Genomic DNA, 14277 nt, shown 5'->3' with positions numbered 1-14277 from the left:
ACTAAGAAAACTGGTTCGATGTACACGATGTAGATTCCACAAAAGAAGTACACTCTGTATCGAGAAAACAGTGGCTGACCGCGCGTCTGATAGAATACGGACCTCTACCACTGGCGCGGTAGATAACTCAATAAGTAGAAGACGGTCGCCCTCTCGCGGGGGCCACGACACTGTTAAGAGCTTCTCGCTGAGAAAGCACGAGGAAGAATCCTAGAATACACAGGAAGCTCCACCCTCCGTCTACCTCACAATTGACAACGCCGGAAACCAACAAAGCTGCAGAGCCACGCTCTGCACGAAGTATTTCGTTCCTCCTTTATTGCCTCACAACGCATCAATTATCCCGCGCAACCGATCGTCAATTTAGCCCCAAAGTGACAGGGAGGAATGCATAGGGAAGGGTGGGCGCGCGAAGGTGAATAATACATTGTCTCCGAGGCGTGTCGGTGGCCCAAGGAGCTGGAAAAGGGGAGAGCCGAGACGCCCCGAGAAAATAGCGAAGGAAAAGAACGAGGGCCGGAGAAGAATGCGCTTTATTTTGCCGGGCACAATCGGACAGCGGCGCAAAAGCCTGCTGAACTGGCAAAAGCCCTCGAAAGCACTGTATCAAGCTGCCCGAGCTTTACTTTGTTTATTCCCGTTCTTTAGACCCGTACCAACGCCGCCGCCAGCCAGCTACCCTATAAATCAACGCCTCGGCGAATGCTTCGGTGCATGATGCGGACTTGCGCTCCTCCCCCGAGGAACGAATAAAGTCAGAAATCGCGATACGACGCGGATGAAATACGAGTGACGCGCTAGACCACTCGCGATTGCCACGGTGCAGCATTCTTAATTAGATTCCCTCTGCGGAAGGTATTAATCTGCGTGCGAATAAGTAAGCGTGTTACGTTGCTTATTCGACCTTTCTACCTTTTCTCAGATTTTACTGTGGGAATGTAAGAGAAATGGGCAGAACACTCGTACAGGAACAGAACCGCAAGTTTCTCGACTTTAAAGGGAGGTTACGGTCTAAAAATAGATTTTTTTATTTCATTTTTCGAATGTTCAACCTTTTAAGAATACGTGCTTAAATGGATATTTTTAAATTCGGGGACAAATATCTCGAAAAGTTATTATCCGATTCGACTGAAACCTTTTTTATTTTGAAGAATATACTTCTGTGCAGCGGAGAAGCCTCTAACATTTTAAAAACTTTGAAAATTTGAATTTTTCAAGGGCGTTGAAAGAACGAAAACATAGGGAAAAAGTGTTTTCTAACTTCAAGTGTAGTTATCTTGTCAAAAACTGTCATTTACTGCCATTTTTAAAGCTATGTCCACTAGAGAATTTCATGCCCATTAATAATCTGGCATCGTTTCTTGTTTCGGACCAATAATTTAGGTGCTACAAGTCCCACCGTTTTGCATGAACTTTTTTAAGTCTCCACTTCAACGAATCCCAGTGCCACTTGCAATGATTAATTAGAGGAGAAAAAAATATATTTCTATAGTTTAAGATATTCTTAACACAAGGCAAAATGTCTCATTAAATTATCTGTGGCAGTTTTCCTATAATTAATTCCTAAAGATTACCTATATTTATGGGCTCGAGACTGGAACGTCCCCTTAAGGGTACACTTACTGCTCCACAATGTTCGAAAGTGCAGAGTTGCTCGAGGAGAGAGGGGACACCGATGAACGCGCCTCCCTCGTGGTTCTACGCGAAATTTCCTCGAGATTTATCGCGCGGTCGTGGACTCTTTTTGGAGTAATTTTCGCGCCCGAGATTTATGGCGCGAGAAGAAGAAACGGGCCCTCGGAGGAGACTCCGCGGAACATGCAAATTCAATCTCATCGACGGGATCGATGTTAATGCACTGCACCGGTGTCGCCGGAAGAAACCGTGCCAGGATGTAATGGAAGTGAAAACAGGGGCGTGCGTTTTTATCGGGCCAACGGAGAACAGGGTAAGGCGAAATTACGTTCATACGGACGATATTGCGGTGCAGTAAACCAACGACGTACGCGCAGTTTTTCCGCCGAAAGGGGAAAATCGATCTCATTAAACGAGACCCGCGTATTTGCAGACCGGTGTTTACGCTTCCGCTGCCAGAGGCGCAACCGCAGCGAAATCTCGCAGATAATTTCCACGTGCCGCGCGAGAAACTTGCAAATTCTCATTGCGAATCCTTGAATCCTCAGATCCTTGGAATTTGTAGTTCCAGGAACCGGATTCACGTTGTGATCACAGCGAATGGATGGATCGAAGAAGGGTTGAAGAAAAATTGAAGAAGAGTTGAAGAAGAGTTGAAGAAGGATTGAAGAAGAATTGAAGAGTTGAAGAAGAGTTGAAGAAGAGTTGAAGAAGAGTTGAAGAAGAGTTGAAGAAGAGTTGAAGAAGGATTGAAGAAGAATTGAAGAGTTGAAGAAGATTGGAAGAAGAGTTGAAGAAGGATTGAAGAAGAATTGAAGAGTTGAAGAAGAGTTGAAGAAGGATTGAAGAAGAATTGAAGAGTTGAAGAAGAGTTGAAGCAGGGTTGGAGGAGAATTGAAGAAAATTTGAAAAAGTTTCGAAGAAGGGTCGAAGAATTTTAAATAAGGGTCGAAAAGGATTGGCCCGGGGGCAAGAACGGAGGAACAGTGAAAAAGGACCGAGACGAACTCGCAGATCGAGACAACGGGGTGTGCTGTATCAGTGGTTCGGAGCGTATCGCGGCAGTTGGGATGTGCGTCACGTGAGGCCACTATAATTTATACGGTGCAATCGGGTCACGTTCGGCGAACGAAACGAACGGGGCTGCAGCTGCTAAGCATACCCGCGATCCCGACATCCTGCACGCGGAACACGGACCATAAACACGTTCCACGGCCGCAGCAACTCGTTCGAACTCTGGAACGCCTCTAATAGGAAAAGTCTGCGTCGTTTTAACGAGTTAAGATTCCACGAGAAGTCTTTTCAGCTGCCTTCTTTTACGGGCCCGCCTTTCAGGCAAGCCGCCGTTAAAAAAGGATCACCACGGAAAGGGTCCCCGGGCAAATTGCACGGCAAACGGCTAATTAGGATTGTTCAGGCTTCAAATTGTGCAGGCTACCTTTTCTGGGTACATCCTTGATTGCGTTATCAACCTTGTGTTTAGAGCGTCCCGAGTCTCTAATCAACTGACTGCGAGCGTAATTCTTCCGACAACACGGATACCTGACCCACATCCACGGACCTCGAGCACCCGAACGAGCACGATCAGCGTTAAAAGTTGTAAATTAAATTTCTGCAAACTCCATACGATTCGCGTTTGATTGGTGGAAAGCTCAGCCGGTCAGCCGTTTCGCCTGGCGTTTCGCGCAAATTGCGGGTCTGTCGGGGTCGATCTGGAGAGCGTACAGCGGCACGCTTTGCTGAATTTACCACGGATAATATCCTGTAATTCGTGGGCTGGCCGAGCGGTGACTTGCTCGTCGCCGTCACGCAACAGAGGTTTAGGTAAATTGGCCGTCGACACACGATTTATAAGCTCGGCTGAATTCTAGCCGCTTAACGATTCCGATGGCAAGATGGGCGTGAACGGCTGCGACGGAAGGGCCCATTCACGCTTTGGAGCCACTTTCCTAAACTCGCGACTGGTGGTTGGACGAATTACCGATGGACGAATTCGCGTAAACCGATTCTTAATCCGACCGTGGAGCTCGGAACTCCCACGCCGTTCGTTCCGCGACATGAATAAACGATGCCCCTCATTTTGGATCGCCACCAAAACGGATATTAACGATGTCTGACCGCGAGCAATACCCGCGGTGGGATGAATTTTAAGTGGGATACGATGAACGTTTGCGTTGCGCCAGGTGCGGGGTGTTGACGATCGATCAGCGGAAAAGTCGAGCGTCTCGTGGCGGCGCAAAGTGATTGATGCTATTGATGATCCTAGCCGGGGCGAGCTAGTTGATCTCATTTACGGCGTTCTCAGGTCAGCTCGTGGCTATCGAGCTCTGGTTTCCGTGAATATTGGCCGCGTCGATGGGCTACCTGCGGCTTGATTTATCGGCAAACCACCCCGCTGAAACCGCCCTCGTGTCCTCATCACGCTACAGCGCCGACGAATTTGTCCTGGGTGGGCTACGGGCCTCGCGACCGTGCGTCAGTTTATCCCGTTTTACCCGGCGACAAGGCGGGACCGAGGGTATTACTTGAAAGCCCCATCCCTTTGGGCCGCTCCATTAACGCGTCGAGATCTGTAGTTACTCGATGTACCTTGTACCCTTTGGAATTGAATAATATTATGTGCACGGATGAATGTGGAGGCAGGACTCATAAATGAGAGCTGAAACGAGAGACGAGGTCTGGAACGCTCTTGAATAGCGATCTTATCGCCGATGCGAATCTAAACATTGGAACTTGGGGACCTATACAACCACATGGCGTGATATTTAACAATGTACAATAAAATTCAGGGACTCGAAGGCCTACAGAAGCTCCGCCAGTCGGGGTGATATCTGATGATATCTTATTGCTAACACGATCATAGATTCCAACTAGAGCTGTAAATATTCGAATAGTACGGAGTATTCGAATAATTCGGAGTGTTCGAATTTCCGACACTACCGAATACGAATCTAAACGTGAACTATCTTTTCAGATTTTATTGTGCTATTCTTTTCATATTGGCCTCCACAATTATTTGTTTCTCAGATGTTAAATTTGAAACTTCATTAATCTGCGGTAAAGTTATAAATTTTTAAACGAAAGGTATTAAATTCTATTTAAATTTAGGGACGTAATGCATTTAAATTTTAAATCATAATGATCCATAATACTCCCAATTACTCGAATGATATTCAAATTATTCGAATCTCAAATTCGAATTCTACTGGAATTAGAATATTCGAATAGTTCAAATACTCCTATTTATTCGAACAATATTCGAATGCTCCTGATTATGCGAATCTCAAATTCGAATATTCAAATATTCAAATATTCGAGTAGCCGTAACAGCCCTAATAAACAGACTCCCTTCAACGCATCTGCATACCATTACTATAAAAACCCTTGCATCCAACCCCAAGTGATAAACTAAACCCTCCACGTAATACATGTCACGTCGAACATCAATCGTACCGTACGCGATTGTAAAATGCGTGCCTACCTTGCACAAATTGAGGAAACCTTCCCTTTACCCAACTCGTGACAACGACTTGAGAGTAACCCTTGATCGAACCCCGATTCAGTTACCTAAACCAGTCTTGCGATGAGAGGAATAGTTACCGGCTGAAGGACCTGTTAAAAAAAAATGAAGGAAAGCAATCGTTCCAAGCGTGCACTGTTGGAGCAGTTGCAGCGCTGCAGGGTTCGCGCGCGGTCGAGGGAACTACAGTCGTTACGAAGTTTCGAAAGCCTGGAGGAAAGTTGCCCCGTTGCTCGGTAGGTTTCCAGGATCTCGAGAAGGATCAGACGTCGGATACAAATTCCAGAACAGCGACGGTTAACCGACTCTGTTTACGAACTTTGGAAACGTAGATGCCGCGCGAACCCAGACTTTCGGCCGACGAAATAAAATCCCGCCCAGCTCCCAGCTTCCGTCCCACGGCGCTCCTTCGCCAATCTCCTCCACGCAATCAAACGTTTTATCGCGTCGCGACGCACGGGCAGCTAAGAAACACCCGCGAAAGAGCAACGTGTGGCTAGAAGACATTATACACTTGCATTTTCCATACAAACTCTTCATCAATATCCTACACCATTTGATTTCAGGGAACCTATCGATTTCAAGCGGTGAACTCCGTTACCCATGTTTTATGCGACGGAACAAGAGGAAGCTACGAAACACAGCAGCTCCTTGGAGAACCGTGATCCTGGTAGCAGAAGGATTAAGGGGTTACGCCAACCTGAGGCGCTTGAAACAGCACTAAACTAGACGAATTTTTTTTACTATGAGGTTTAAAATTATTTATCTTCTTCTTATGTGTAGAGCATGTATTAGTGCATGTATTGTATAAATGCTGTACAGAAATATTAAAAAATGGCCGAGTTATTTGTTGTCCCGCGAAGCTCGTATCAAATTATAACGCCAGGATTTATCTAAAATAAAAAATATGATGATTTTAGTGTTCCTTAATAAAATACCTACAATGTAGCATATGGATCTGAGAAAACAAAATTTACTGCACAAATCACAGCAAGGTAAAGAAAATTATTCTTTTTTCACAAGACAAAACAAACTTAAAATATTTACTATATACGAATGGGTTATCGCATCAAAAAAACTATATGCTACATTGTAGATAATACTATTAAGAATACGCGTACCAAGTTTGAAATTAATAGGACAAATAGTTTTGGAGATATTTGCTACACCGCTCACGCGGAGGTGCTTCACGCGATAGCAAAAATAACTCCGCCATTTTTTAATATTTTTGTATAGTATTTATGCAATATATGCGCTAATACATGCTCTACACAAAAGAAGTAAAGAAATAATTTTCAACCTCATAGTAGCTGCAAGAAAAAATCGTCTAGTTTCCAGCGTCTAAGGGTAGCTTAACCTCTTAAGACCGAGACACCGTGGATATACAGAGACGCATTCACGGTGGAAGGCTTCCCGTGATAATCTCGATGCTACACCCCCGCTTGTCCGCTCAAGGCTGGTGGTGCTCGCTAAACCGCCCCCCCTAATGATCGAGCCGTTTGACATCGATGACGAGCTACCAAAAACGCGGCTGTTCGCGCGACACCCTAATGGCACCCCGGAGAACTTGCGCATTTGCCAGCGCAGCTGGTGCAACGCTGGTGCAGCGCGTGTGCCCATGGTAATCGAGTCGTTGCTATTAAAGTTCGAGAGTTAAGCCTCCGCCACGTCGCCGCGACAATTTCCGACCCGCTGTACCGCCAGAGGAGCGCGCGCACCCCGAACGGTTTACGAAACGTTCCGTTCGTTGCTCCTGCTTAATTCAAAGGGGCTGTCGCCTAATGGCGTTTCGGCGTTCAGCCTCGCTAGGTCGAGTGGGGAAAAACGGCCCCGCTGGAAGTATGGCAGCGCGTGGCAAGACTTCGAACCTGCCGAAGTGGTAATTTCTTTGACGCGAGAGGCACGTCGCGAACTGGCACGGTTCCAAGGGGAAGCTCCGCTAGCCTAACGCAAGCTGATCGAGCGCAAACAGCCCGACATCTGACGAATTAATTCTCGTTCGCGAGAGAGGAAAAAAAAAGGTAACGCGCGGAATGGAAATTGCACGGGTAACGCGACGCTTCCATTTGCCTCCTATATCGATTCGGCGGGCCGTCGAGGCTACAATAGCACGGCCGGGGCCGAACGGAGCGAGCGGGCCGATGGGAATCCGAGTGATCCATCACCGGCGAAAGTACGAATTACAGGCTGCCTAAACGAGCCCCACGGAACTTCGCCGGTGGAACGGTCCGAGCTTACGTGGAGATATCTCGCCGGTGATCAGTGTCCCCGGGACCCGATCGGTCGTGGAACGTTGAAGGGAGCGAGCATAAGAAGGGGCAGGAATGGGGACGAATATGGTACCCGGGATCTAGTGGAATTACCTGCTGTTTGACGCGACACGAGCCACCGAACATCATTCTCGGGCGTCGAGATAACGAGGAACCCTTAATCCTCGCTCCGTTGACTTAGCGCTAACTCCGAGAGCTTATGCTGATTAGCAAACACAGACGAGTTTCGAGTAAGCCTAATGAAAACTGCGAGAACCATGCTTACGTACAACGTGTACCGCGATCCCTCTCCGCCATATCGGATGAACCGTGTACTCGGCGTGCTCGCACGTCTCGTTTGCAGGCCCGCGGGAATCGCTCCCCCCCGAAATGGTAAAGCCTCGCTGCGATTTCACGCGGAGCGAACGACGGTGCTTTCGTTGATCGGCAACGAGCCGTGGCGCGTTCGTCTGCCGAATTGTTTACGGAGATTATCGCGCGACGATACGCGAAGTGCTCGAGGGGCGGCGCATTGTTCGGGGCTTAATAATCCCGCGAGCCCGGCGTCGCCCGCCCTCGGCGACCTTAAAAGTAGACAGAGATTAATTGTGAGCAGCTTAATTGCTTCTGAAGCGCGTAGTTAACCAAAACACAAGAGGGCGCTGGGGGAAAAAAAGCGCACACCCTCCTGCTGTCGACGAGCTTAATTAACGCTTCAGCCGCGGCTGTGTGCAGGCGCGTTATGCAAACAAACGTGTCAACACGTTCTTTAATTCAGACGGCTTCGCTGCTCGCTTAGCTAATGTCTGTAATGAACGCTCCGTGAAATTCGCCGAGAGCTCATCCATATCGTGGGGAATTGAACGCGTGGTCGTTGGAAAGGGGAGTTTGTGATTAGGGTGGAACGCTCGAGCATCCCATAAAGTTTATATAATACCTGGGCGGCGAGTAGAGTCTAGTAAACTAGAGTTGAGCTGGGAGTTGTATAGGATTAAGATTGTGGAGGAATATTAGGTATTCCGAAGCGGAGGGAATGACACATTTAAATAATAATAAATAGGGATATTAAAACTACTCTGAATCTATCTCTACTGTTTGGTCTTCTGTAGAGCTGTAACGAATATCTGAATGAGCTGAGTATTTGAATATTTAAGTATTCGAATAATGTACATAAGTATCTGAATTTTCGAATATTCGAATAATTAGGAATATTCGAATTTGAGATTCGAATAATTAGGAATATTCGAATTTAAGATTCGAATAATTAGGAATATTCGAATTTGAGATTCGAATAATTAGGAATATTCGAATTTGAGATTCGAATAATTAGGAATATTCGAATTTGAGATTCGAATAATTAGGAATATTTGAATTTGAGATTCGAATAATTAGGAATATTCGAATTTGAGATTCGAATAATTAGGAGTATTCGAATTTGAGATTCGAATAATTAAGAATATTCGAATATTCGGATTGTACCGAATAGAAATCTGAACATAAAATATTTCTTCGCACTTTATCGTGTGGCGTTCGAATAGTTCGAATAATGTCGAATACGAATACTTTCTAAGGAACGGAGGAGGGTGGAATGCAAAATCTTACGAAATCTTATACTTGTGGAGGGAGGGGTATAAGAAATCGCGAAAATCACCATTACGTAATTTAAGGGCGGCCCCTAACCGAGAAACATCACTTAGTTATCAGGAATGGGCAGTCGAAGACTCTACGTTCGCCTGTTTCAGATATCGCTGGTGGCTACCTGTGCTTCGTCGTCAGCATACTGGGGATCGGCGTGGTGACGGCTGTGATCGGCGACGTGGCTTCCTATTTCGGCTGCACCCTGGGAATCAAGGACTCCGTGACCGCGGTGGCTTTCGTCGCCCTCGGCACCAGCATTCCTGGTAAGCTGCCTCGTTCTAGCGCGCGTGAAAACGCGCGAGGAGCGCCCGCCAGCCAGCCCCTCCTCTCGAGCGGCTCCCCTGAAATCCCTCCGTGGAATTTTCTACATGACGGAATCACGGCAAGCGATAAGTTCCTCCTGCTCTCAATGGCCAGCCGCGAGGGCACAATTAGCGCTAATTACGCACGCGTCGTTTCAAACACGAGAGCCTTGCGCACCGCCAAGAACGTCACAATCGCGAGCCTACGAACCTCGCGACAGCTGGCTCGCTATTTCACCCCTTGACCCGGGTCACGGCTTTCTGGGGCGATCCACCCTTCCTGAGGAATGCAAAAAATTTCGTGCCAAAAGACTAACGCCCCGCGAAGCAGTGGATCCTTCAAAGAAACCGCAGCGAATCAGTGGGGAACGATACTGTGCAGTCTCCTACGAGAGGGTTTAGGTGGAGCTAGTCGAACGGGGGATTAGTGCATACAGTGTCAGAAGGGTAGTCGTGTTGCGGGAAATCCCGGAATATTCCCCAGAACATGTGCACTCGACAAAGCACGGCTTAAAACGAAACAGCGTGTAGGAGATATCGACGAAACTATAAACGTTTCAAACGGTGGTCTAAACCACGTCCAACAGTTAACGGTGTCGAATAACTGCGCGGAGTTTACAGCGAAAACGACCGTTATACCGGGTAACTGAAGTAACCAGTTCTGTGGTTTGGTCGGGGTTGCAAACGAATCGTAACGCGAGGGCGTAAAAAATTCTATTCATGCGCAACGGTGCCCTTTGAATTTGAAGCGACGAGGTGTACCCCTAGTATTATTTCGTCCGCGACTGATGCTTCATCGGAAAGCTTCTCGGCCAGAAGGAAGCACTAGAGGCGAGCGGAAATAACGATGCGCCTCGCAGAAGCTCGTGTCGCTGCGAAGGAAGACTGTGCTCCTCTTCAAAGTGGATATTCGATGAAAAAGAAGCGGCGGCGGGGCGGAGGGAGGAGAATCACGAAGCGATTCAAGCTTTTAGATTCCAGGTTCGCGAAGGAGATGCTCGCGGAATCCTTAGCGAAGTCGATTCGAACTTCGCTATTTCCCGGGCATTGTTCCCTTTATGTAATAACCCAGGCACATACAGCTCCCTACCCGCTGCTGCACATATTTCATTCCTGCAAATCCTCCCCCGCCAGCTCCCCTCGCGGCTCAATTACTCTCCTCCCCCCTCGGACTTTCGTTTGTCTCGAGCAACGCGAGCGTACACCGTGAACGAAATGAAGAAATACTTGCCGGCGAAGGGCGACCCTCGCCCAGCCTCGCTCCGCAAACACCCCGGAGACCCTAGAGAACTCCGCTGGAATTCGAAGGAAGAACGCGTAGCCTGATTATAAATCGTTCCAGATTAAGAAAGTTCACCTTTCAACTGCCATACCCGAGTTTCAGAATTCAGAAGGAACATAATCAATGAAATTTCATTAACACTTCCTCCTGACAACATCGTTGCCCTACCACGGTTGGGGGATGATATTAATGACTCCGCGTGGCTAAAGGTTGTCAGAAGAGTTCGAAGGAAGCATTTATCATGGCGAACCGAGGGAACGACTTCGCCAGGAGCTCGGAGCCGCCCTTTTTCCACGTCGTTCTTATCCCTCGATCCCCTTTCTGCAGGGTGATGCCTCGGGAGGGAAGGCGCGGGAAAGCAGCGCCAAGCAGATACGTTGGAGGCGCGCGTGATAAATCTTGCGGGGTGTCGCGCAGTGGGCTAAACCATGCTTCGAACGCGAAAAAAGTAAAGGAAAAGGTCTTCGTATATTAGTTTTGAGTATTTATTAGGACTGTATAAACCTTAGAGTATTAGGAATCATGAAACATTTTAAGAAATGGCAATCGGGAAACGCGTGGGAACCAGGTCTACTCATCGAACCCCTTCAGTCTTTGTTGTATTCCGTATTTTTAGTATTACTTTTATTTTATTAAATAACTTTATACAGAGAACGGAAACTAAGACGATTACAGAGAAATTCGAGATTATAGATTCAGGACTAGATTCTCGTGTCCAGACTATTCGGAGTGAAGTGCTCAAGTGCTTCTGTGCATGTTGAAACTATTTTTTGTAAGTAAACAAAATTACAACTTTATATTTTTGCTATTTTGTTCTTCAAATATCATGTATATATCTGTCATTAAAATACATTACTTAATCAATCACACTGCTAGAGACATAACAATATTTGTTTGGCGCTCGAAGCATGGTTTAGCCCACTGTGGGTCGCGTGACTTTCGAAAAATTTCTCCGGAGGCACGGTTCGTCCCCACGGTCTCTTTTCGCGCATTCGAGCGGCGTGCTTTCGAGAGAACCGTCCGAGGTGGGAAAGTTGGGCGCGGAAGGCTGGGTAAAGGTCTCTGGAAGGTGAAGTCTTCCATGCTCGAGCATCGGGTAACCACGTTAGACCTATTTACCGATCGCGACCCTCGGGGCATGAATGCCACGACCTTCGATCCATCGAAATACCCGCGGAACCGACCAATTGTGCGCCTGCAGGACTTGGATAACATTGTGCTCCCAACAGAGGGTGTCCCTGTGGCTAGGATCTTGAATGCTAATCGAGCTCGTCAAAGGAAATAGAAATGGATGAAGAACGGGGCACGAAGCTCCTCGCGAAGTTGCCTTTTATGGCCAACCCACACGAGGTTAATTGCACAAAGAAAAGGGAATTCGGTGGATCCGCCGGGCAAGCAGTGCTGCGCGCACAATTGCCTCGAAATTTTTAATTAAACATTACCACGTTAATCTCTTTCTCGGTACCACTCCAACGAATTCTCGCTTTTCACGTGGAGGCTATTCAGCAACGGCCCCGACGCGTTTATTCCGCAGAGGAAGCTCCGCGGTGAAGAGGCGGCTCCGGGAAATTTGTAACCGCGCGGTCAAGATGCGCTTTTCCAGCGGCCTCTCTTTTGAGAAAACCAAGGATCCGGTTATTGTGCGCGCTGGGAGAAAAGAAGCCGCGATAAGCAGGGCCCTTTTCAACGCTTCCCAACGACCCTACCCTTTACAATTTTTCTCGTTTGAAGGCTCATTTGTTCGACGGGAAGACCCTCGTGGAATTCTCCAACGGAGCAGCCTGGATATTCCTTAACCATTCTGTGAAATATGTGCCGACGCGCGCGTTTACCTCGACGCGGCGATAAATACACTTAAATCTGCTTTTATTCGATAGATGTGTTCTCGAGAAAAAAACATCTTTTTACCTTACTTTTGAGATAAACTCGGAATGGAAGACTGGCCGTGGTTACACATTTTCAAATAAATGGTAAAAAGGGGACGAATCATGTGCTTGAGAGTGTGTAGCAGCCTTAAATGCAATTTCTAAGAATTTTAGTTTAATTTAGTGCAATTTCTTAGAAGAATAAGTGGGAATATTTCTCTGGTTCAAAGGAGCAGATGTAAGTCCGAATTATTAGTTTTTTTCAGGAAGACACTTGGAATATTTAAAGTGCTAAGGGACCCTCCTTAAATTATGTAACGGTAATTTTGGAAATTTCTTACCCCCTTTGAAATCGCCCTTTGAAAAAAAATACAGAATTTTCTTTTACGTGGAATATCTCGAGAACGCAAGGAAATATTTGGAAGAAGTTTAAATAAAAGTTGCATCTTTATATCTACAAAACTGCGATAAAGTAATTATTGAATTAAGAATTGGTGACGGGGGTAACTTGAAAAGTATGAATTTTTCAATACTTATTTTCACGCAGTTTTGTAGAGATAAAAAGAAGGTGCAACTTTTGTTTACAGTTCTTTTCGATATCTCTCACCGTTCTCGAGATAATCCACGAAAACAAAAATTCTTATTTTTTTTCAAGGGGTGATTTCAACCCCCAAACCCACTCTGTGGCACCAACAAGGAAAAAGGTTTGCTTTACGCATGAACTACTCTACTTGCACGCAAAGTTGTATTATTTTCTGAACTTCCGGGTTGCATAACTTCCCTTGTTACACCGTGTTAAATGAGAATCCTATAAAAACAGAATTTAATGTACATCCACGATCCTCGGATGAACACGAAAGCTTAATAAAGCGACAAGAGTATCGACACAGGGTTACGTAACGATAAACCCAACGAGTAGTCGCCGTTAATGATGCAGCACGGGCGCGCAGTATTTCGTTGGAAGGATTCCGAGTCAACAAAGGAAGACACGCGGATGTAATTGAAATACGACGGCCTGTAAATCACGGTGGCAGGCACGCAGCAACGTAGCCGTAATAATGGGAGTTTCATGGGTGTATCTGAACATTGTTCCCCACCGAAATCAACATTATTCTCCGGCGATAACGCGCGACGCACAGGGGTGTTTGCTACAATGCTTCAGACACTGCTGCGCAGTGTTGATGTAGCTGGATTTCTGAAGACCAAGATGATGGTAGTGGATAAACACGCCAGAGATTGAACCTTCCAAGTTTCCTTTCAAAGGAAATATCCCGTTGCAACTTCTTCTCTAGCCACTGCAAAAAGAATTCTACTTCTCGTTCCAACCCCCTCCGCGCCACCTGCTGCAAAATTCCACCACCCAGTGGTATTTTTATAAAATAAAACGCTCGCGGCGCAAGGGACCACGGTTCGATAAAAGCCAGACAGACTGATTTATTCCAATAATCATACGAGTATAACGGGGGATGCCTGTTGACATGAATACGCCAACGCACGCGGAGCAGTGATAAACGCGTTCGCGCGCGGCTGCCGGTGGTTTTCACGGGAGGATGCGTATCCAGGGCGAATCTCCCCGTTTCCAGGGCGATTTTATCCGTTTCCGGGGTGACACCCGCGACCCTAGACCCCTGGCAGAACAAACCAACGGTGATACTCGCCCCCATCAAAGAGTGAAACTTCCACGGGCCGTATCTCCTAATCCCGACGCTCGAGAGAATATCGATCTCGCTCCGCGAGCGATGCAACTTCTCCGTGCAACAACTCTGCCGAACGAAGCGATAACATC

The 14277-nt window shown here is 46.9% G+C and overlaps 1 protein-coding gene across 3 annotated transcripts in view; it reads left to right on the top strand.

Moving 5' to 3' along the window:
- Calx (sodium/calcium exchanger 3) overlaps nt 1-14277 on the top strand; it is a 120614-nt gene that overhangs the window by 89111 nt on the left and 17226 nt on the right. For all 3 annotated transcript variants that reach the window (XR_013085255.1, XR_013085254.1, XM_076811451.1), the window contains exon 6: nt 9147-9305. Coding sequence is in view for 1 of the 3 variants with exons in the window: in XM_076811451.1 (XP_076667566.1) it covers nt 9147-9305 (159 nt within the window). In the remaining 2 variants the exon portion in view is untranslated. The remainder of the gene's footprint in view (nt 1-9146; nt 9306-14277) is intronic.

This window comes from Andrena cerasifolii, chromosome 4, assembly GCF_050908995.1.
Source record: "Andrena cerasifolii isolate SP2316 chromosome 4, iyAndCera1_principal, whole genome shotgun sequence".
Lineage (NCBI taxonomy): Eukaryota > Metazoa > Arthropoda > Insecta > Hymenoptera > Andrenidae > Andrena > Andrena cerasifolii.
The sequence above is the reverse complement of the archived record's forward strand: the minus strand, read 5'-3'. Positions and strand labels throughout refer to the sequence as shown.